Source organism: Pyxicephalus adspersus, chromosome 4 (assembly GCF_032062135.1).
Source record: "Pyxicephalus adspersus chromosome 4, UCB_Pads_2.0, whole genome shotgun sequence".
Lineage (NCBI taxonomy): Eukaryota > Metazoa > Chordata > Amphibia > Anura > Pyxicephalidae > Pyxicephalus > Pyxicephalus adspersus.
The window spans coordinates 104,959,091-104,984,020 of NC_092861.1; the positions used below are offsets into that span (position 1 = coordinate 104,959,091).

Consider the following 24,930-nt stretch of genomic DNA (forward strand, 5'->3'; position numbering starts at 1 on the left):
AGCACCTTGTCGTTGGAAAGGATCGTGAAAGATCCTTTCCAACGACAAAAATTGCAAGTGTGTACGCAGCTTTAGACTCTTCATTGGAAGCTCCTATCACACAATCAGAAGTTCAAGAAGCCATAAAAGCACTTAATCCACATAAGAGACCGCGGCCAGATGAATTCTTATCTTTGTATTATAAGAAATTCTCTGATCTACTTGTCCCTCGGCTAGTGAGGTTTTTTAACCAACTATTACAGGGCGAGGCCTTTGGTCCTGATACCCTGTCGGCAAACATTTGTATGTTACCCAAACCCAATGAGGACCACAGTACCTGGAAAAAATTTAGACCGATTTCACTTTTAAATTTGGATGTGAAATTGTTAGCAACAATATTGGCTTCACGCCTGAACACAGAAATTAGTATTTTGATACAAGGTGAACAGGTTGGGTTTAGACATGCTGGAGATAACATCAGTAGAGTGCTTCATTTGATACAATTGGCTAAACATAGAAATGTACCTGCTTTGCTGCTCTCTCTTGACATCCGCAAAGCTTTTGACACAGTATCTTGGTCGTATCTTTTCACCCTTCTTGATGTGTGGGGTTTTGGTCCTAACTTTTTAGGTTGGGTTAGAGCACTATATACGGGTCCGAGAGCCACGGTGATGTATGCAGGGTTTCGTTCAGCAAATTTCCCTATCACCCGGGGTACGTGTCAGATTTGCCCACTATCACCATTACTGTTTGCTTTGGCAATAGAGCCATTGGCGTTAATGATTAAATTGTCCTTGGATATCTCGGGATTGGAAGTTGGTGGATATCACCACACGTATGTTTTTTTGCGGATGATGTGGTCCTTACAAAACAAATTTTTTCCCGACCAAATCTAACCAATTTATTATCAGTTTTATCCTCAATGTCTGGTCTTTCAGTGATTTACTCGAAATCTAGGGCACTTAATATCTCCCTCGCTCAGGAACTGCAAAATAATTTCCTGTACAAATGGGAATCATTAAATTTGCCATATTTAGGTATATATCTAACGGCCTCCTATGATACCATGAATGATGCTAAATATGCTTCCACTTTAGGAACTACAAGGTCCACACTGGAGTCTTGGAAGAGCTATCATATTTCTTGGATGGGCGAGATTGCCGGCCTGAAGGTGACGCCTCTTCCCAGAATTCTGTACTTGTTTTGGGTTCTTCCGATAGCGATACTACCACATATCATCTGTTCCTTGCAATGTTCTCGGATTTTGTGTGGCAGGGATCCAGGGAAACAGATTATGTACAAACCTAAAGCCTATGGAGGCCTGGCATTGCCTAATATCCTGTACTAATATAGAGCGGCCCAACTAGCTCCCTTGGCTGCATATCATGCTAAGACCCACAAACTTTTATGGGTTGATTTAGAAGCACAGTTACTGTATCCAATAGCGTTGGATGCTCCAGTCTGGATTCATCCAACTCTATGTAAAAAGGTTTCTAGCCCCATCACAAAACACTCCTTGAAAATATGGGACGATGATAAATACTCTGGCGCTCTGATGTCACCACATAGCTACCATAGTGGGTAACACTGCCAGGTTTTGAGGTACTATCCAGTTTTACTGAATGGTTGGCTCGCAATGTTAGTAGAGTTAAGGATTTAAAGGGGCAGTGGGGGTATTGTCTTTCGCATTTTTAAAATCCAAAATTGATATTCCTTCCTCTTGTGTATTTTCCTCCTTGCAGCGTTGTCACTATGTTCAATCCCTGCTCAAGTATACTAGCAAACGTTTGTCGTACACCAATTTTGAGGGGTTATGTGACAGGAACCCTATGGGTAGGGGAAAAATTTCCTTAATTTATAATTCCTTACTCAAGGCGGAAATGTCAGATAAACTGGTGTACGCGACTGGATGGGAGGAGGACATTGGCAGGCCGCTAGATGATACTCAATGGGCACAGATATAGGACATTGTAGCAAACGGGGTTGTTCACGCTGGCTTTCATGAAGCTAATTTTTAACTGTTTATGCATTAGTACATGGTCCCAGTCAGATTGGCGACTTGTGTTTCAGGCACTGTGGTGCAGTGGGTACGCATTACCACATATGGTAGACTTGTCCAAAGATTAGATGCTTTTGGATAGCGGTCTACCAACTAGTGTACACACTATTGGGCCGAACCATGCGGAACGACCTATATGAGGCGTTACTACTCTTGAAATCCAAAACCTGCACGAAACATCAAATTAGGCTTCTTAATTTTGGGTTTGTGTTTACCTCTGCTAAACAAACGCTAGCTAAGGCATGGTCCTCAGACAACCCTACTGTGAAACACGTAAAACACAAAGTTAACTGGTATTTCCTTAATGAATTGGTGGCAGCTAAATTGTTTTTTCTTTCATGACACGATTTGCTGCCACTATAAGGTTTGGTCTGATTACCCGTCGTCATGTGTGAGTTTGCATACACTTTATGCTTTGTTCCTTAAGTTACGTTAAGTTGCGGTTTTATATTTCTTGTTATTTCTTTTTCTTTTCCTTTTGAAAAAAATTTCAAAACTTTTATTCTTAAAAAAATATAGAAATCCAAAATTTATTGAAAACAAAACCTAGTAAATTTTGGTAAAATTTTAAATAAATATATATATACCACTACGACTTGTCCAATATATTCATATGAATGAAATGTTTGTTATACAATCCTGGCGTTTTGGACATTTGTTTTATCAACACTAGAAGATGAAATCTCAGGTGCTAAAGATGTCTATTCTGGACTCTCAGGGTAAGTTCAGACTTCTGTTTTTTCAGGCTTAGTAAGCTTTTTTCAGCCTGTAAATGCTGACAAAAACCTTTTAAAAAATGTTTAAATTAAAACAAATGGGTCTGTTTTTTGTGTTGGCTTTTGCAGGCTTTAGGCATTTACAAGCATTTGTTCAGAATGTTTATGTAGCTCTTAGAGTCACTCTGCCATAGGAATTTTTAGGTGTTTTTAAAGCTTTTTTAGGCATTTAAAATGGCCTTGCTTTAAAATGGCATTAAAATTAAAATGGTTTAGGGAAAGCAAAATATATTTAAAATAATTTTAATTTAATTTATTTATTTATCTGTGTATGTACTAACAATTCTCTGGGTTAGTGACAGGGTTACTAACAATTTTAAATTTAAACAAATAAAACAGAATGCACAGCTGATGCACTGGGTAAAACATACCTTTAACTGTCGAAGACGAGAATCTAGTGCTCGTACTAGCTCTAGCAGCATTGCACATGGAACAGCCGAATCAGTAGCTCCAACAAATACTTTGCCATCCCACTGTGGACTAAAGTATTTTGAATCATAATGGCAGGCAAGGACTAAATGACGCTTGGCAGTAGGATTCAGAGTAGCAATAACATTGGAGAACATTACATATCCAAAAGGTGTCTGACTTTGGAAGGAATCCTCTTCTAAATGCCAACCAGCCTGGAGTCTTTGCAGTCTTTGCTTTATATGCTGTTAATAAAGAAAGTGAATACATTAACAAATTATACAAATTTTTTACAAAGGATAGCACATTTTTTAAAAAGGGTATACCTGGATTGACACTTACTCAAGAAGTTTGCCTGCCAGCTGACTGCTGGAATGTGGACGTGTTTACAATCATTGCATATAAAATACCCAAAAGCAGAATGAAAGCAAAACACTTTAGGACTAGGGGAGCACTAAAAACTATTTCCTTCAGCTTGGACAGTCTAAAAAAAACAATTAAATGGTGATGAAGCAGAAGAAGAAGCAGTGGGAATCCTCACATGATCATAAAGTGTTTGGTAAACACTTCTTTTCTTCAAAATTTAATAAAAAGATTGAAATAAAACTATAACTACCGTAAGGGACAAGCCACCAGAGTCAATCATGCAAACACAGAGAAACACAGTAGCACTAAAGTCCATTCAGTGATGCCTACAGTAGGTGGAATGTGCAGAACAATCCCCAGCCAAACAGAAAACAAATAAAACTGAAAAGGTCAGAACCTCCTGCATGGAGACCAACACAGTCACGGGTAACAAAGCAAAGACCACTAGAAAATATATTTGAATTACCAAAACCAGTTCCCCACAAGATCATCCCCACCAGTCCCTCCAGAGAACTCAGGAGGTAAGAGTTTTCTCTAGGTGCTCAACAGAGAAACCCAGTGAGACTATTTGTAAGAATGCCTCTAATGCTAAAATATATTCAGCATCAAGGGTTACTTTGGTATGAACTTATTCAGGGTTTACTTAAATGGGAGCAACACTGGGTCATGACTGTTCAAAGGTAGCATCTGAGCATACTAGGAGGGAACCTAAACTCAAATTGCTTAACAGTTTACCATGAACTAAGCATCAAGAATTATATCTAGTAAAAGAATGCGACCAGGTAATATACTGCAAATCAAGAATAACAAACACATTTAGGCCGCTTTAGAGCAGTGGTCGCCAACCTCTTCGGACAGGAGGACCACTAAATCAACCAGCTCCAGGGCACGCATGCACGTCATGATGCCAGTAGGGTCATGATGCCAGAACCTGCCCAGGCTCAGACCTGCGATGGGAGAGTGGGCAGGGTTATGTTCAGGGACACAACCCTCCCACCTCCTTGAGCCTGAGATTCATACAGGGTACATGGTCCACGGCTCTGGCCAATGTTTCCCCCCAGCGGAGTCGTTCTTCTGACCCCGCTCGAGGGTGCACCGGCCTGAGCCGGGACCACCAAAATTTTCTTGCGGACCACGGGTTGGCGACCGCTGCTTTAGAGTGTAATAAGACCCACTGGTTACACACCGCAAAAAAATTATTTTGAGTCACGTCTGATTAAGAAAATCTAAAATAAAATAAATCAATCTGGAAAAAGCCTCATTTGAGAGGGTCTTGGGAGAACATGCCTTTAGCATGGTCTGGACAATGAGCAGTGCCGGTAGTCTCTGACTGAATGCAACACTGACACTTACAGTTGTCTGGGCAAAAACAGTTCTGGAAAGTTTTGGAACACACCCAGCTTTTAAAAGTAACACAGCACTTAGGTCTAGGACCAGGGCAAAGGGGCTACAAAAAGAAAGGATCTAGACTACTAAATACACAAAGAATCATACTAACAAAATAAAAACCTGGACTGCAGAAAAAAACAACTGTAACCTCCTGACCCTTCAAATATAAAGTTTAGATTTTTTTGTGTTGTTTTCAAACATGTCTTGAAAAACATGTTGCAAATTTAAATGTTACAAAGGCTTATTATGCAGCTCGGCTACCAGGTGAAGATTATACAAGGTAAAAAAAGTCTAAAGCGTAGTGATCTCAACTTTACACAATGGGTGGAGTTATTCTTCCGAAAAGCATTTGCTAGAAATTCAGATACAAATAGGTAGCTAAGAATGAAAAAAGGGGAACTTGATGAATATTAATTTGTGCAATAAAGAGCTTTGAAAGACTTAATCGTTCTGGTAAAGCAGGAAGTAGGGCTGAAAACTTGCTGGTATATGGAACTGATCATATTGATTTACAGTTACCACAACTTAATAACACTATAATCAATTATTAATAGTTGATTTGCAAACTTAACTAAGGCTGTTAGCATAAGAAACGTAGCTATCCACTTGCAAGGGATATTTCACTTATCGTAGTAAATAAAATAATTCTCTCCTAAGTTCAACCATCCAATCATATAAAAAGGGAGGAAAGGACTGAGTATTCTTTGTAAATTAAACTATCACCACATTAATTAGGCTATACCTTGCAAGGTGATAATTCCCCTTGGTAAATGAACAGCCTAAATTCAATTAGCAAGTCACCTCTTAGATTGTAAATTTTGTTTCATCATAAGATCTTGCAATATTTACATAATATACATAAATAAAAAAAAAAAATTTAGGCATTATGCCAAACTCAAATATAGATTTCTTAATTTTGAGCAACAAAATGAATTTCCACATAAACTCCTATACTATACTAAGCAAGGCCACAAAGCACAAACCCATCACCATGTATGTAGCTCTTTTTCAAAAATCAATCTATATAACAATCTAATGAGAGCGCAAAAGGACAGACAGAAAAAGCCACTCACCCTAAAAAAGGAAGACCTGCCATAGATGTTCCTCCATGCCCTCATCCAAGCTCCTTCCATCATTCTCCCCTTTTCAAAACGCCACATTTTCCCCACTCGACAGAAAGGATTTTTGTACATATACCTACATATGCATACCTGACGCCCAGACCTAAGCCAATACCTAAGCCCAAACAGAATCTACTCTTTGGAACCCAGAAAAAGACAACCACCCTAGACACCCCTAAGACTAGATTTATTATGAGATTCAACACTCAACATAGAGATTTACAAGCCAACTGCCAGAAGCACTGAGGTATTCACATGAAGTGATGATCCACACTTACGCAAATTCACGGAGACTGAACCCCAATTTGTCTTTAGAAAATCACCATCTTGAGAGACCAATTAGTGCATAGCCATTTTCAAATACCACAACCCTATGCTTAAATCAAAGGAATCTTTAAATGCGGACGATGCACTCAATAGTCCAAACCATCATATTAACTGCTACACACAAGGGATCACCTACTTCAGGGGTCTCCAACCCCCGGTATGCGGCCCACTAGAGGGCCATGTCTCCAGTATGCATCGCAGGCTCAGGACGGTGGTCGGGTTGTGTCTCTGGACTTAGACCTGTGATGGGGGAGTGGGCTGGTTCTGGCATTATGACGTCACTCTGAGGGAAGTTTCTTCCCCTTTGAGTGACACACGGCTCCCTGCGCATGCGCGATTCGGAGTTCGTGCTTTAGTGGTCTGTGAGCCTCAAAAGGTTGGGGACCACTGAACTACTTTAAAAACTGCACATGTGGAGCTTTTCACATTGGAAAAACCAAATGAGCTTTCAAAAAAAGAATATATGAGCATGTATAGTCCATTAAGGCAGGCAGGATTACTATACCGGTTAGCTACCATGAAGGTAAGCAACATAAGTTTGACCCATTGGTTATCACGGCATTGGACTTCAGTACATTTCTCCCAATGCAAGAGGAGGATATTTGGATACTAATATATCACAGGTTGAGTGTAAGTGGATAGTCATACTATAGTGGATAGTCATACTATAGTCATAGATATACTTTAATGAATTGTACTTACTGCTCCTCTGCCCTATGTACATTCAGATCTTTTTGTTCTATTTTTTTATGTATATGTAGACCTTTTTGTTAATACACATCATAGGTTGTCTATATATTGTGCTGATATCCTTATGTCCATATGAACTCTGGAAATACCTACTCTGGCCCACTGTCAAAATAATATGTGATCGGGCCACAACAAGTGCTTGTAACAAGTATAAAATTCTCAGTAGTGGGGGCGTGGCCGGCTGATGGCCGATTAAGACATACTTCACCTCAGCTCTCGCCAACCTGTGGGAATGCCTCTAATATAAGCACTACTAGTGCCTCATTCTCAGCTCAAGATGGGTCCTAAAGGCAAGGGGACCAGGAAGGCACCACCAGCGCCACCATGTGCCATCAGAAGCGGGAGCGCAGCGAGCGGGTTACCCAGCTTCTTCTCCTCTGGTTCCCGCACCACAACGGACCAGGCCACAAAGCCGCGGCCTCTAGTAATCCCGGCAGTTGCAAATACAGAAGCGGGAGCGCGGTCACCCCATAACCAGCAAATCAGAGCCCACAGGAGCACAGCAACCACTAACACCATAGAAGCAACCTCCATCCATGCCTAACACCCCAAATTCTCCGATCAGGAGCCTGTAATTTCCTGCCAGTATCTGTTCCAAACTCTGAACTCCATTCCCCAGCGTGCTCTATTTTTGCATCACTTCTAGGCATGCCCCCCGATGTGAATCTAGAGATAGATCGAGTACATAGAACCTTGGGCCCATGCAGTAAGGACCTCCAGCGGCCAAGGGACGTGCTTTGCAGGGTCCTCTTTTACAGAACCAAGGAAGACATTATGCGGATGCCAGAGATGCAAAGTCCATTGAGTACGTGGGCGCCCAACTCCAACTACTACCAGGCCTATCCAAGCTCACGCTTGATCTCAGGAGAGCCCTCAAACCATTACTCAACGTTTTGAAAGAGCGAAACATCCCCTATAGGTGGGTGTATCCATCCCATCTGAATGTCTGCAAAGGTGGCAAAAACCACATCCTCCGCCCCCCAGCAGATCTTTCTCAATTACTTGTGGATCTACAGCTTCCTCCTATACCCTTACCAAAATGGCCATCAGTGATGCCCACTCCATGCTTGAACCTTCCTGCGGCCTTTTCCACCCACCTGACACATCCCTCATCGCCAGCACTCCCTACACCTGCAGATGCAACCACAGAGCACATTGCAGGCTCCAGTTCGCAACAAGCGATCTCTCCCTCACAATGCAATTAAGCTCACCGAAGATGTTTACTCTACGTTTACTGAGCCAATGCACCAACGGATTTACATCTACCTATGCACAACTGACATTTTACTATATCTACCTTGCTCCCCAGCTTGCTGAAAGCCAACCATAGTGGATCATTGTTTTCATACTGAGACACATCAACACTGCTCTATCCACCAAAAAGAACCGCCAGCCCCAGGAAAGGGGGCTCTTCCCAGGTTTACATTTGTTCTCAACGTTCCTAAACGAAAATTGCTAACTCATGGTTTACATTTTTTGCAGTATATCTTTTTTGCAGTCATTGCCTGGAACGCGATTTTCCCACTTATTAATAAGCACTTTTAACACTTTACCACAGAAAGGAAATACAGCACTGGAGTTAACAATATAGACATGGTTGGCTCCCCTGGCCCCATTGGACTCCACATTTACTGGTAGCTATGTTCTTTTTTGTTGTGTGAACCTGTATCTCTTGTTGCCCTACAAGTTTTTGTATCTGGTTTTTTAACGTTGCCCTCCACAAGCTCTCCCGTATTTTAGACTAGCTATTTTCTGGTCATTTACAATATTGGGAGGTTACATCAGAGGTCGCCAGTGGATAGATGCACCCCACTGTAGTTCCCCTCCCCCCTCCCTCCCATGGTTGGCCTCAGGCCCTACTGACATTTGTGTGCAGTGAGGTTGAAATTGTCCATGATTCACATACCCTCTTTAATGACTAAGAACTCCACTTTGGATGCCACTTCCCGAAGGATTTTAATGCATTCGGGAATGCTCCATTTTTGGTTCTCGGCATTTCTATTGTTACATATATGATGCATCATGTGCTGCTTGTTAGATTTAATGTATAATTTTGGTTACATAGATTCCCCCGGGTTGGATTTGGATCTGATTTGTTTATTCCCGCCATAGACCGACACTTCCCCACATAGGCCTCCTGTCTTTATTGGACAGAAGTTTGGGGGGGGGGGGGTTCTCCCACTTTAGTTTTTCACCCCACGCGCGAGAACTTAGCCCACCTCACCTGTCTGGTGACTTCTCAACACCAAGAGCCTTAATAACCCCAATAAGTGCTCACAACTACTATACGCCCAACAAAAAGCAAGAGCAAATATTGCTTCTTTGAGAAACCCACTACCAGACTGACCGGATCCCATCTCTCAGAAACCGTTATACCCCATCTGTTCACACAGCTCTAACCCCTCTAAAACTAAAGGTGTTTCCATAGTCTTCCATAAAACGTTGCCAGTGCGGATAATAGATTCCCATTCTGACCCTCGGGGAAGATATTTAATTCTTAAGGTCTCCATATGGGATAAGAAGTTCACCATCGCCTTTTTTTATGCACCAAACCAACAGCCCACGCCATCACTCAGTATCTGGAGACCTTGAAAGGGATTGCAGAAAGTACTATCACTGTAGGAGGTCACTTATATTTCTCACTTGACCCCGCATTAACACATCCCCTGGGAAAACGCCGATTTCCTACTCCAAGCTAAACTCTTTCCGCTCCAAATTACTTGACCTTAGACTGCGAGAGTTTCGGCCCGCGCTACATCCGACATCCAAGGACTATAGCGCATTGATTATCTGTTAGTGAGTCACCCGACACTAGACTGACACCCGACCGCATCCATAGACCCCTGTCCTTGGTCGAATCACTCCTCAGTGACACTAACCCTTCAAATCCCACAAGCAGGCCCTAGAGAATGGACATGGAAGTGCAACGATTCCCTATTCAAAGACCTGATTTGTGCTAAGGCAGTACTAGACACAATATCTAATTTCATTAGGGACCACTCCTCTGACACCACTCCCCCCCCCCCCCCCCCTCGATACAGTGGGAGGCTATGAAAGCAGTTCTTAGGGGGCTTTTAAGTAAGGGGCCAGGCTTAAGAAGATTAGAACACAAGACATCAAACTCATATCTGACAAGTCTGCTCCCTACAATATTTACACAAGCAAAACATGGCCCCTGATGTATTCCTAGAGTTAACAGGAGCTAGAACACTAGATTGCGAGAATCTCAGCACTATATTCCTTACCAAAAGCTTGAGTGCAAGTCAACAGTGCCCTATCCAAATTATTTCAAATCCGGAACGGCATGAGACAGGGGTTTTCCCATATTCCCCATTGCTTTATGCGCTTGTTATAAAGCATTTAGCTGTGGCTTTGCGTTAAAACCCAGATGTCAAAGGGGTCATGTTAGGGGACTCCCACCACAAACTCTCATTACACGCAGACGATCATCTCCTATACATATCCTCCCTGCATATTACAATACCAGCTATATTAAAATAATTTGATAAATTCAGTTCAAATAGTATTTTTAAGGTGAATTAATCAAAACCTGAAATCTTAACCAATACTTTGGATGCTAATCAAATGTCATCCATTATTAGAAATACCTTTTTCAGAATTTGCAACAAGGCGATCAAATACCTGGCGGTTTTGATCACTTCTGACCCCTCAAAACTTTTTTCATATAATTACACACCCCTAATAAACTACACTCAGACCTCCAGAAATATGCATCCCTATCACTGAACTGGTTCGCACGTTTCAATACCCTCAAAATGGATTTACTGCCAAAGTTACTATATGTGTTCCAAACTGTCCCTATACCTACCAGTAACCTACTTATGCATAATGCCCAGCCTTTTTCAACATTTCCCGTGGAGCACGAAGCGCCCCCGATTAGCATTCTGTACCTTGGCTAAACCTAAGAGTAAAGGAGGGGTAAGTGTCCCCGACATTACTTCCTATAAGCGGGCATTGGTTTTAGTCCGATTGATAGACTGGTTTCATAATAGAGAATCAATAGAGAATCAAAAGAATTCCTCACTCATAACCTCATCACACGCACGGTTACAAGACTTCTCTAGAGCTGCTCCAACTATCTGGAATGGTCTTCCTCGCCCTTTTCGGCTTGCTCCTACTTTCTGCTCATTTAAAACTTGCCTACTCGTCTTCTTCTGTCAAATGAAACCACCACTACTTCCCACCACTACATATCTCCCATCCTATTGTGTGTGGAATTCCCCCACCTACTAGATTGTAAGCTCTTCGTGGCAGGGTCCTCTCCTCCTGTATCACTGTCTGTATTAGTCTGTCATTTGCAATCCCTATTTAATGTACAGCGCTGCGTAATATGTTGGCGCTATATAAATCCTGTTTATTAATAATAATAATAATAATAATAATAATAATGGGTAACACTGGAACCCAGCTTTCCTGCCAGCCATGGGTATGACTTGTTTTTTATCCTGGTCTGTCCTCGATAATCGCCACCTTAAGAGCATCCTACATAACGGTCAGGTTCCCCCCTTAGTATCTCTTAATATAACAGAAGTTGCTATGCTGGCTCTCACAGACAGTTGACCTCCTTTGTGACCTCTTTCACCAATACATACCCGTTACACAGTTACAGTTTGACGGAATTTGAGAAGATACTCTGCTCCACCACACGTCCCACTCACGTTATCATTCTGCTATACGGGTTGATCACCCAGGAACCAGATTTCACCTGTGTATACATATATACATATATATTGGGAGAGAGATTTAGGGGGATCGATAACTAATGAGGATTGGGAAAAATCCTTTATACTCACAAGGGGGTGCTGAGAAGTTCCTGACTTTGCCCCCTTCCAGATGAAAGAGAAAAATAAGTGTGGGGGCATATGACAGCCTAATATCTTAGTATGTAACTGTGCAAATATCAGGTCTTTGTGATTCCTAAAACAGTTTTTTTCCCCAATCTCAACCCGGCAACCTGCGGTGCTGTCCAAAAGCTGATTATTGAGGACCCGCCAATATACGCAAAAAAAATAGCCCAGACATAGCTTTTTCTGCATCTGTGGAGAACATCATGGCCGGCCTCCCTATTGAAAAAGCATGTATCTAGAATGTATCTAATTTATGGCCCAAAAGGTGTTGTCCTTTGCCTCCCTAGATGGCATTAAGTCCACTTGATCTTGACTTGAAGTGAATAGGTTTGTGAATTTACCTTTGCATCCTATTGGCTAAGATCTTAGTAAATAATTTCTAATCTTGATTTAGGAGTGATATGGGTCTTTATTACTGCACACAGAGGGGTCCCTATCTATCTTGGGTATGACAGTAATAAGCGCTCGAGGCGCATCCCTAGGTAACTCCCCATCTGAAGTGAGAGACTTAAAAGCAGAATCTTAGCAAAAGTCTTATAGTAAGGGAGCAAGAAACTGTCTGAGCTTAGTGCTTTCCTCTATTTAGTCTGCATTATTGCTGCCTGTAACTCTTCGACTGTAATTGGGGATTCCAGTTTTTTCCTGTCAATTTCAGATAAATTAGGCAGGTCCAGGTTCTGGAGGTATCTCCTTATCTCATATTTAAAATTTGGAATCTAGTCAGTCTGAGAGGTCTGATTAAGGTTAGACAGTATAGGAAAGCATAACAGTCTCTGAATTTGGCTGCAATATCCTTCACTAAACAAACCTTGGCTCCTGTATGGGAGGACAGGAAGGAGATGTGTGTGCTAGCTCTGAGCCCTCTCAGTGCCCTTACTAGGAGGCTTTCACAATTGTCACCATACTCATAATAGGATCTGCGGCGCATGATAAAAGTGGCTTTGGCCTTACTCAAACATAAGGATGCTAATTTTTGTGGCAGCAAAGTCAAATCAATCCATCTTTTTATACAAGGTTGGCTTATGTATCATTTCCAGCTCGTCTCTCCCTCCTAATCCTGGAACTATGTTGTATGAGCAAACCCCTCATCGCTGTTTTGTGTGCCTCCCATATAACTGGGTGAACAGTCTGGTAAATTATTTATTTGATTGAAAGTAGTATTTCAATTTGGAAGTAGTGTTTCAATTTAAAGGATAAATTTGCCACTACCATCGGGTTAGAGAGGATGTACTCATTCAGTTTCCATTGCCAGGACTTAGGAGATGCATAAGCTAAGGTCAACGTAGCATAACCGAAGCATGGTCAAAGAAGGCAATCTCACCTATAATACACTGCAAGACCTGGGAAGTGTCCATGTGTCTAAACCAGAAGTGGTCTATCCTGGAATACATATGGTGCGGGTGAGAGAAAAAAATGCCAAACATTAAAGAGTTGGTTTTGTTACATGCATCATTTCAGCTGGTTTGGTAGCATGGGATTGAGATGCTGCACTAGATGTATCCAGAGCAGAGTCTGGAGCAAATGTAAAGTCACCTCTGCATAATAGTAAGCCTTCTGCGAACTCCCTCAATCCCTCCGGTACCCCCTCCAGGAAACCCCTTTGATTTAGCTGGTGCGCATATATAGAAACCAGAGTCACCTGTCTATCTTCTAATAGGCCATTCACAAATAATACTCTACCCTCCATGTCATGATACATATCAATAAAATGCCAAGATACTTTGTTAGAAATGGGTACTGCACCACCAATCGAGCGAGAGCCCATGGAGCCACAATGATAACCCACCAGAAATTTCCAGTTTGAAAGTTTAGGAATCTTAATCCTTTTGAAATGAGTTTACTGAATCAGTGCCACCTGAACCCTTAACTTAGTCAGCTCATATAGTAAAGCCATGTTTTTAGGACCTTTAACATTAAAGGTGACCAACCTAATTAGTTCCATAAAAAACAAAGGTGACAACTACTATATTTATGGTTGTCAATCATAAAGTGGAGGGAAGGGAGTTACCGGGGAGGGGATATGGGCTGATCAGTGTTTGGGGTGTAGAAGTGGGATGATGTAATATGGGTTTGGAGACCCTGGGCAGGGTTTGGAGACACTTGAGTGTGGGGGGAGGGTTCTGACCCCAGAGGAGGGCCAGGAAAGAGGGAGTTGGCAAAGGGAATTAAAGCACCAGTTGGCGTCAATACTCAGGTTACACCTACAAACCTAGGTGGGGAAACTAAAAACTGTGACGGCATGGATGGAGCCCCCCATCCCACACCCCACCTATGTTGAGTTGTGAACAGGGAAAGAAAAAAAAAACACCAGACCATATAATGGTCAAATATAGCATGGCCAGCATTAACATGGTCTCTCAGGCTGCTAAAGTCTTACTATGGGTCTCATGGCCGGAGAGTCCCTGGATTAGTCCCTGGGTGTTAGCTAAGTCAAGTTGTATCCTCTTGGCAGGGTGGAAAGTGACGCCTTCGTGTTTTTCTTGTGTGGGTAAGCCACTGAGGTTCTTAGGAAGCATTGGCTAGGCAAGGTGTAGTCGGTCATTCTGAGATGGACACTGGAGGTAGATCGAAGGTGGCCAGTAGAGCGGGTAAATCCGAGTGACAAAAAATTGCCGCCTTCCCATCTTTGTGGTAAATGAGTTGGAATGGGAGCCCCCATCTGTGGGACTCTTCCTGTTGCCGTAGCAAATTTAGAACAGGTTTCAGTGCTTTGCGGAGTAATAGAGTATGACGGGAGAAATCCTGGAGAAGCTGTATCTCAGAGCCTTGTAAGGTGATGGGTTCTTGGTTCCTCGCTGCTCCCATGATGGATTCTTTAACTGCAAAGGAATGGACCTGGCAAATTAAATCTGGTGGCCAGAACAAGTCCTGACTCTTGGGGCCCACGACACGATAAATACGGTCCAGCTCTCTAGTAGAATCCGATGATGAGTGTAGGAGAGTGTTGCAGATCTTGTTGGGTGACAGCTTCCGGAATGCCCCGTAGGCGAAAGTTGTTGAATTACCTGCAACTCTCCAGGTCATCCGGGTGTGACAGGAGCTGTTGTAAACACACAGAATGAGTTTAAAGTCTCTGTGTGTTGGATAACCTGCACCAGCAAATCAGCTGTTGCCTTTTCCTTGTCCTTTAGCTGAGTAGTTACATCTCTTCGGAGAGTGGCTATCTCCTCCTTCAGTGTGTTCTCTAATCTACCAATACAAGCCAGTAAATCTTGTATAGTGAGCAGGTTCATCCTCTCCACTAATGCTTAGAGATCGTGGTCTCATTCTGGAAGTGGACATTGGCTGCAAATTCTCCCTCCGAGCCCCTGTAGCAGAAGGGGAATCAGAGCTGTAAGAGGAACTGTGCTGTAGGGCCAGAGGCGCGCTGTGCATGGAAAGTGGGGAAGCCGGTGCCATCTTGGAGGGGGAGGTTTCCTTCATGTCCTCTGCTGTGGAGCCTGATGGGCTGCAGAAAGCGATGATTTCACAGGCTAAGTGCGTTCCCCCTGTCTTCCTGTCGCTCCGCTGTGAGCAATCGCCCATGTTGCTGCTCTATGGTGTGATATATAATAGTGTGTGTGAGGCATGGGACAGGAGCCAAGCAGAAAAGTGTCCACACGCATGCTCAGTCCCTTTGGCCTAAAGGCCCAGGTCCTGCCTCTACACCGAGGCATCTACGACCATACATCTCCCGATTTCTACTTCAATATTCCACAGATAAGTTATTTTATCTGTTTTAAAAAGAACTGCAACTCCATTGTACAACTCAGCTGCAAGAGACCAGAAGGAAGGACTGCACCTCCACTCCCTTTTTTGCTAGATGGATATTGGCCAGAAAACTGAGCCAGGTCCCCTGCAAAAAATAAATCAAACTTGAGCAAAAATAAGACCATGTCACCGGCGCTTACAGATTTGGTGCGGGCAACCTTCAATGGAGTGGGCACCCCCATCAGAATGATTGAAGTAGCTGATCCCTGACCCTAAATCTACACAATCTACCATTTTAAAGATGGACCCCCTGATTCCTCCATAAGTTTAACCTCCCCATCAGACAATGCTTTATACCTATTTTTCTGTGCCACCTCCCCTCACCAACACCCTCACCCAACTTCTTCCTCCTACCCCTTTTCTTACCCACCACCTGCCAATTGCCAGTTTCCTCCTCATCCCACTTTCCAGCCTTTGTTTTTCCAGCCTTTGTTCCAACCTTTGTTTTTCTAAAGTCTTCCTCACACTCTTGCATCTCAGACACAACTGAAACAGACACAGAAGGAGAGGCAGAAACAGAAGGGGGGCGCATCAACATACACAGAAGGGGGAACGATCTCATTCACACTCCCCTCAACTGAAATGTTTTCAGATGCCTAGGCCTCATTAACTGCACCACCTACAGCCTCTTCCATGTCCATACGCATCAAATTATCCCCTACCTCAGAGGCCAGGTTGTGCAGAACCTCTGGCCAGTTGACATAAAAATATTCTTTCCAGCCATGCTTGATGTTACAGTCCTTTGCTAAATGCTCTAGCCCCTGACACTTCCTAACCACACGATTCTGCAATGTGTACCCCCTCTCCACATTTGTGGCACAGCCTAGGATGCCCTGGATAAAAAGCCACAATGCAATCACGTTCTATGAATACAGAGGAGGGAACATGCTGCACCACATTCCCTACCACTCTTAATCTCACATTTCCCTTCCATGCTCCCGTCCATATGTAAAACATCATGCTCTTTCCTTATTGAGGTCAACCACACCAACAATTCATTTCTAACTGGAATAGTTATAATGAATTGGCCCAAATAAATTTTGTCTGTGGTCACTGTGTGGGACCAGACCATCCCAGCTTGAATCATCTTTAAAAAATATGCTTTATATCGCTCTCAAAATGCATCAAGGCCTAACAAAAGATAAATCACATTCACTGCTGGATACAGGGGATAAAAAAACAAAAAGTCAGAAGCATCAAAACCCATTTTCAAAATCAAACCAACTACTGAGTTCCTGCTTGGGGGAGAACCCTCCTTTATACATTTTGTTTGCACCAAATTTCTTCTTTTGAAAGAGAGTAGAGGTTTTTTATTAAAAGCGGGATTTGCAGCTTTCCTTGCCCCTACAATTGCAACATCGGAAATTGCAGGTATCTCACAAGCTGGCCGAATATTTTCTGCTGTCGCTTTGCCCCTAGCAAAAGGGTTTCCACTTACACTTGCATAAATTAATATGGGCTCAGCAATCATTTTACCTGCCTTAGGCATGTCCAATGGGTCTCCATCAATACAGAATCAAGCATGCTCCTTAGCAGCTCCCCAGGCTTTGCAGATGTTCCCACTTCAGCCAGGAGTCTCTTGCAGTTTCTTGACAGTCGGACTACTGCTACCAGGGCTCTGGACATTATTTTCTGCCCTGCCATCTGCCACCAAGCTCCCATAAAGTAGGAAGCACACCAACTATTCCTTCCTTGGTGTCACCATTAGGCAGACCCTGCACATGTGTACTGATGGGACCTAGCAGACTGGGGCTGAGAGCATGCAAAGACCACAGGTATTGTTCCAGGGCTAGGTGCTCCATAATCTGCATCATCGGGTTTATCAGCTTGAAATACAAAGCAGTGGTTCTGGCTCAATCTTGTTACCTCAAGGTCACTGGCTGCACTTGTCTGCCCCCACTACATTTGAAAGTGTCATCATTATTAAACTTCTCCCTACCAATTCTTTGTTTCAAGTTTTTAATAAAGTTTTGGGGATTTCAAAGGTAATTAATCTTTAAAATGCTTTCCTTTGCTGCTCTGAGCACAACTACAGGCTTTTCTCCTCTCATCATACAAACTGTGCACAACTGCAAGTCTTTTCTTCTCAGCCTTTATCCAGGACAGTCTGTACACATTTTTTCCACCATCTCCCTCATGGATTGGAAGAAATCCTCAATAAGGCATGAATCTCCTCTAGACATTCTACCAGGGGATTTGGGTGCCAAGTCTTCCCCAGGAGTGGGCATGTTTTATGGCTTACGGAGGCACACAGGTCAGGTTGTTGTGGAAGTGGAGCTCAGAGATACCTACTTATAGACTCTACATAGGATTTAATGGTGGCAGTACCAGCAATAAAACACAGCTTTTTGTTGTTTGTGTGAGCAATATACACCCCAATAATTTTTCATATGTGGTATTATTAATCCGCCTTTAGCAATAAATATCCACATTTGTTGGTGTACGTGGTACATAACATGTCCTTAGTGCTGTACTGACACCAGAAACATCCCATAGTGATGGCCAACCATCACATTGTAACAAATAATACAATCACCAGTCACTTTATTAGGCACACCCCTACAACTACTTGCTAATGCAAATATATAATCAGCCAATCACATGGCAGGATTAATTTAATTTATTTTGCCAGGATGACATTCTAAAGTTGAAATTAGGCATTAGTCACTTAAAATATGGCATGACTGTTGTTGTCAGACAGGCTGGTCTAAGAATTTTAGAAACTACTGATCTGGCATTTTAACACAAAACAGTATCTACAATTTACAGAGAATTATCCAAAAAAAGGGTAAATATCCAGCGAGCAGCAGTTCTCAGGGTGAAAATCCCTAGTTGATGGCAAAGGTCAAAGAATTGCAAGAGATTCCAACTGATAAAACATAATAACTAAAAAAAAAAAAAAAAAAACTCTTTACAAACGACGTATGCAAAAGAACATCTCTGAATGCACAATACATTGAACCTTTAAGCAGATGGACTACAGCAGCCGCAGACCACATTGAGTGCCCATCCTGTCTACTAAAAACAGGCACCTGAGTTTACAATTCACACGAACTCACCAAAATTGTTCAAAAGAAGACTAAAAAAATAGTTTCCGGGTTTAAATAATTTTCATAAGCAATATTTGAATGGTAGGGTCAAAATCTGACATCAACAACATGATAGCATGGATCCAACCTGCCTTGCATCAACAGGTCGGGCTGGTGGTGGAGGTGTGATGGTGGAAGGGATCTTCTCTTGGCCCACTTTGGTCACCTTAGTACTAAGTAAGCATTGTTGAGATGTCATAGCCAACCTTGGTACTATTACTGACTATGGCCATCCCCTTATGACCGTAGTGTACCCATTTTTTGATGGCTACCTTCAGCAGGACAATGTGCCATGTTACAAAGCTAAAATCATCTCTGATCGAATCTCAAGCCAATAGAGCACCTTTGGGATATGGTGAAATGATGCATTATGGATGTGCAGACAACAAATCCACAGCAACTGTGTGATCTGATTTTATGTATGTATATATATATATATATATATATATATACACACACACACACACACACACACATATATATTATGTGTATATGGACCAAAAATACTTAAGAAGGAATGCTTTCAGAATTTATCAATTGCAACAAAGGATTATGACAGTTCTGAAGACAAAAGTGGTCCAACCCAAACCTTGCAAGGAGGTGATGTCCCTTCTACTATAAAACATACCTACCTGCTTGTTTCCATGTTCTCTTTTGAAAAACGACTGAGCAGTGCATGCCAGATACATGGCATGACATAAAACAGAGGAGTAGGCATAAGCTAGGTACATGATTTTGCTGGATTATTATATACAGTCTTTAAATATTATATGGCATTTGAAAACATATAGAATTGAATTATTTGCCAAAACATTGCAACCTTGAAAGTGTATTATGCTTACTACTCATATTAAAGAACTTAACTATAGAAGCTGTGCCCAAAAAGGCAGGCAAAGGGCACTGTAGTACTAAACGGTATTGTCTCCCTGAAGATGATCTTTCCCTATTACTCATTTACTGTGCCATGGCATGGTCTGCATTGTGCCTCTGTATAGAGGTCACTATCGTGGGAGAGGCAGGGCTTTGCTTCCTCATGTCAGAGCTTTCAATGAGGAGAGCTTTGAGCAGCACAGTACTGACATTGCCAAATCCCAATCTAAATCTCCCAAAAAGTACAATCTCTGGTGGCAGTGTTTTAGACCTCACACTGACGATATACAAACTCGGGCATACTCACAAACCAGAAAGTGCACTGATTTTTTCTGGAGGAAATGAAGTAATAAGGTTGCTTTTTCGAGGGTACTGCTCAGGTATTATTAGCATTTTTAAAATTTTATTATACCATAGCAAATCTTAATTTTTTGAGTTTAGGTACCTAAAACGTTATCATTTTATTCAGGCCTTTCATTAGAATGCTATATTTAAAAAAAACATAATGGGGATGTGAGCTAGAAGGCTACAAATATTTTCTCACTCACTGTTTTCACTTTACAAAACAGCAAGCTACACAGCAATACAACAGACATGTTTATACACCAGAGCTGCAGAGGCAAGAGGATACATTTTCATCAGTGATGCTGGGTTATCCAGCAAACCTGGAATTAATTTGGACCATATCCATTCCAGGTTTGCTGGATCACCCATCTTTACCGATGAAAGTGTATTCTCTCCAGCCTTGGGGAGCTTTAATATTTAGACCCAGTGGCTGTAAGGAAGTGAAGTACCACAATACACAGCAGAAAGATCCAGCTATTCAACGGATTTTGAAGTGTTGGATTCTTACTTTACCAGCACATCTAGCTTTCCAAGAAAGTAAAACTGATTTTTCCGAAGTGATAATTGTAATTATCACACATATTCTTTACATCGCTATACTTGTTTCCCTTTTAAAGTGATAAATGATACAGAACATTGAAAAATATGGCAGATTGCCTAATAAACATTGACACAAATATGTGAACTTTATTAACTAGTAATAGTATAAACAAATTTTAGAGTTAAGAAACTTAGGACGTCCAAAATCAGGGCTCACAGTAAAACTTAATGTTCAAAGCTAGCATCAGAAGAGGATGAAACATTATGTGAACCAGAAGACTATGTAACATCCTTTACCACTTGATTTCTGATGGGGAAGGTGCTCACAGCCCTGGCATGAGTTTTGAGAAACCCTATGTTTCGGAACATAAGCTTGAAAATATTCTTACAGATCTACCTCAAAATAGTGGAATGAGAAGCTGAGGTGCCATCCCTTTCCCATATGGAATGACCAACAGGTAGTTGTCACTTCAGGAAGAAATAAAGTACTAAACCAAAAGATCATCCTATATTTGAAAAGGAAGAATTTTCCCAATGTCGAAGCCAGATGCCAAAGGATCACTGAAGTGAGCCACTATCACACCCATGACTCCAACACAAAGTCAGGGAGTTAGACAGTCCCTAAATAGATCTTAGGAACCTGAGAATGTATAGTCTGAAGCTTCCCCTAAGAAAGGAAGACTTGGTTTAAGTGTGTATTCAGCAACAGTCCTAGGGTCTCCAATAAATGTTTCAGTGTGGGCAATGACTTAGCAAGTTGAGGACCAGTGTCAACAAGGCAACTACACCTTACACACTCTGATAAGAGGGCCAATATAAATAGGAGGGGTAAACTGGACTCACAGCTAAAGTGACACCCACTTGCAATTGGTAATCCTACCCAAGTTAAAGTCAGACATGTTGTGGCTGCCAAAGGTGTGTGTAATATACAGGCCCAAGAAGAAAGGCAATGGCAGTTGGATAGCTGGCATGGCATGTGCATTAGATTGTTAGTCTTTAGAGACTGGGTAAGCCTGTGCAATGCCTTGGCTCTGTATCTAGAAAAGAAACATTTGTAGAACTTGGTGTCCGAAGGTCACCTCCAGGCTGAACCTGTCTGTCTCAGACAGATCCAACAGGCAGATGCTGGAAAAAACTGCATAGCTGCAGGAAAGGATGAAGAGTCCATCAACAGCTGTCGATTGTGGAACCTTGATAATAATAAAAGGCTACTAGAGGAAAATTTCAGGATCTTGATTAAAGCAAAGGATTACTAGAGGAATATTTACCATGCTGAAAAAAAAGGTTGTCCATCCTAGGACACTAACAATAAGCAATAACATAATCATAATGGAAAGGGTTGTACCATATCAGCTGGCCTTTTAATTTTCCAGTGTCCAGTCTTCTGGTAGAAAGTATAGCCCAGATTTTCAAGAATGCTGTGTACCTCAATAGGAGAAGAGAGTAAAAAAAATATTTAAAAAATAAAACTCACTTGCCGCACTGCAAAACTCCCTGGTGACCCGGGAACCCTTTCAATTAAAATAGGTTTTAAATCCATCTTCCACATTTCCAGGATGTCTGTCTGAGATAGAACACGTCGGACATCAGCTGTACGCAAAACCAGAGGCCGATGAGAATTCTGCACAAAAATAAAAGTATTGTTACCTATTTAAATACAAAAAAAGTAAACATATTATACATAACTGTTACTCTATTGGTATAACATTTAATGCCATTATTAAAATCAACACAAGCAAGTTTATTACTAAAATTTTCATGTTTGTGAATATCTGTATGCAGTGTAAATCTTGCCAATTCTTTCCAAAAGAGATGGCAAAAAGATTGTATAATCTTGCTACCATCCCTTTACACGAGCATCATTCCCAGTTCACTTTTTACCAGTTTTCACTTTCTACCAGATTTCAAAGCACACTACTTTTTGCACTTTAAATAAAGATGGTAACTAGTACTAGATTGTAAGCTCTTCGGGGCAGGGTCCTCTCCTCCTGTATCACTGTCTGTATTAGTCTGTCATTTTCAATCCCTATTTAATGTACAGCGCTGCGTAATATGTTGGCGCTATATAAATCCTGTTTATTAATAATAATAATAATAATAAGCTCTCCGAGGCTGGAGAGGATACACTTCTATCAGTGAACCTGGGTGATCCAACAAACCTGGAATGGATTTCTTAACGTAAGTTAGCAAATGTATTTATTCCTGGACCAGATCCATTCCAGGTTTTTTTATCACTCAGGTTCACTGATAAAAGTGTATCCTCTCCAGTCTTGTAGAGCTTTAATAAATCAAGCCTAGTATGTTGAGTTGACATGCAGCATGTGCTTGATAGGTATGTAGAGGATACAGAGGGGCTAGTTAAAGGACATTTGTGTGTAAGGTATGCCTGCAGGAAATATGTAATACCCATAAATGGATGTGTTAGTAAGGAATGTCAAACACACCGTATTTGTATAATAAACTTGACCTGCTGGTCCAGTCAGTACTGCTTAGACTGAGAAGAAGTGGATAGACCCATGGAAGTTTGTCCTAAAATTGTAGCTGTTAGTACCATAGTTCCATACTTCCATAGTTATCAGTACCAAGTACCATTTTACCTCTGCTATTGTTGCAAGTGCACTAATATGGATACAATAACCTTTTGAAGGAAAAAGGGAAACACAACAAAAATGAAGGTGATGGCCCTGGAAAGCCTTAAAAGCTTTTTAATCGTGTGTTTACTGCAAGTGGCCTGAACCATCAGTCATGTGAACTGTCATGGAGGATGAACTGAACAAACAGTGTACTAACAGAATGAACAGGTAATAAAATATCTGTGGTAATGCTATTGCCAGATTGCATAGCATATATTTACATTTCTGATTTGTTAACTGATCCCGTAAACTGCATATACTGCCTGAAAACTGGAAGGCAAACCTAGCCTGAAGGACTTTTTATTAAAAAGCAAGTAAATATTATCACTTTTAACATTTACAAATGGATTTAAAAATACCATACAGCACATATGCCAGTGCTGTATGGTAAACAATCGGGTCAATAAAATTTATGTATAAGACATTTTCATCCATTGTGGATTGTGTCTGGAAAAGTACGCCCTTACCATGGGATTGTAGGCCCATAAATTGCCAGAGACTGTAGTGTATTGGTTGTGTCTGGCTTCTGTTAAGCCCTAAATAATTTCCACCAGACAGCTCAGGAAAAGCCAATTGCTATTAGAGAAGCTTCTGTGCTTTTATCAGTCCAAGTTCACCAAATAAATGGGTTTGAACTGAATGTGTGTGGAGAGATTCCCCAGGACATTACAATACCCATTCACCACAATATATATTCCTGATGCATTCCCTTTGCAAAACTTCAAAAATGTAGGTATAATTGACCGAAACTTTGATTTTTATCACAACCCTTGTTTCTATAAAATATTAGGGTGTTTGGATTTTCAATCAATTTGATCTGTATTTGAAATGAAAACACATTTTCACAACAAAACAAGCAACTACTATTTGTTAGTAGTGAATCAATAATTTGTTTATATTTAAGGAAGTCAGTGCTTCCTACACTGAGATTAGGAAATTTCTCTTTGCTTGTTATGTTCTAATATAAAACTATTTTCAATAGGAAAAAAAGAAAACAGACACAACTACTGCGAACCACAAGTCCCCTTTCTAAAGGGCTTTTCCTGTTCGGTGACTATGAGATGTTGCCAAATGCTGCCGGATGTCCATTACGTGTCAGAAGTACAATGGAAGAGCACTCCCTTCATGGGGAATATATGCAGAAACACCCGAGGATGGTTAGCTGTGCTTTAAAGGAAATATTTAACTTACATGTACAAGCTTTCACTGTACATGGAATAAGTGCCTACTTACTTTCTCCGTCGTCCATTGAGTGTTTTCGTTATTGCCGGTGACCAAACAGATGAGAAGACACAGGTAGAACATCCCTTGCAGGCAGACAGCCATGGCTTCCTCTTTATCAAAGTCTCCCTGCTTCACAGGTCAGAGACGACTCCCTGTTCCCTGCTTCCCTCGCTGGGTATAACGGACACACTGCAGTGGAGAAGTCACAGGTAGGCGGAGAAACAACATTCGTGGGAGGTAGCAAGCACAGATGTAGATACAAAACATCTGGTACGTCATGCTGATGTGAATTCGGTGGGATCTGGGGCGAGGAAATATTATTAAAAGACTTTATAGATTAGAATCAGTGTCTCCCTAACATAAGTTCATATAAGTCACTAACCCTACTCTGGTGTTTATTCACTAGAATTACTAGCTGAAGGCACAATAGTGCATA

The 24,930-nt window shown here is 41.5% G+C and overlaps 1 protein-coding gene across 1 annotated transcript in view; it reads right to left on the reverse strand.

The window, feature by feature from the left end:
- QPCT (glutaminyl-peptide cyclotransferase) overlaps positions 1–24,706 on the reverse strand; it is a 75,559-nt gene extending 50,853 nt beyond the window's left edge. The window contains exons 1-3 of the mRNA XM_072409223.1: positions 24,504–24,706; positions 22,112–22,258; positions 3,186–3,467 (exon numbers count right to left, since the gene is read on the reverse strand). Coding sequence (XP_072265324.1) covers positions 3,186–3,467; positions 22,112–22,258; positions 24,504–24,596 — 522 coding nt within the window. The 5' untranslated portion in view covers positions 24,597–24,706. The remainder of the gene's footprint in view (positions 1–3,185; positions 3,468–22,111; positions 22,259–24,503) is intronic.
- Positions 24,707–24,930: the final 224 nt, after the last annotated feature.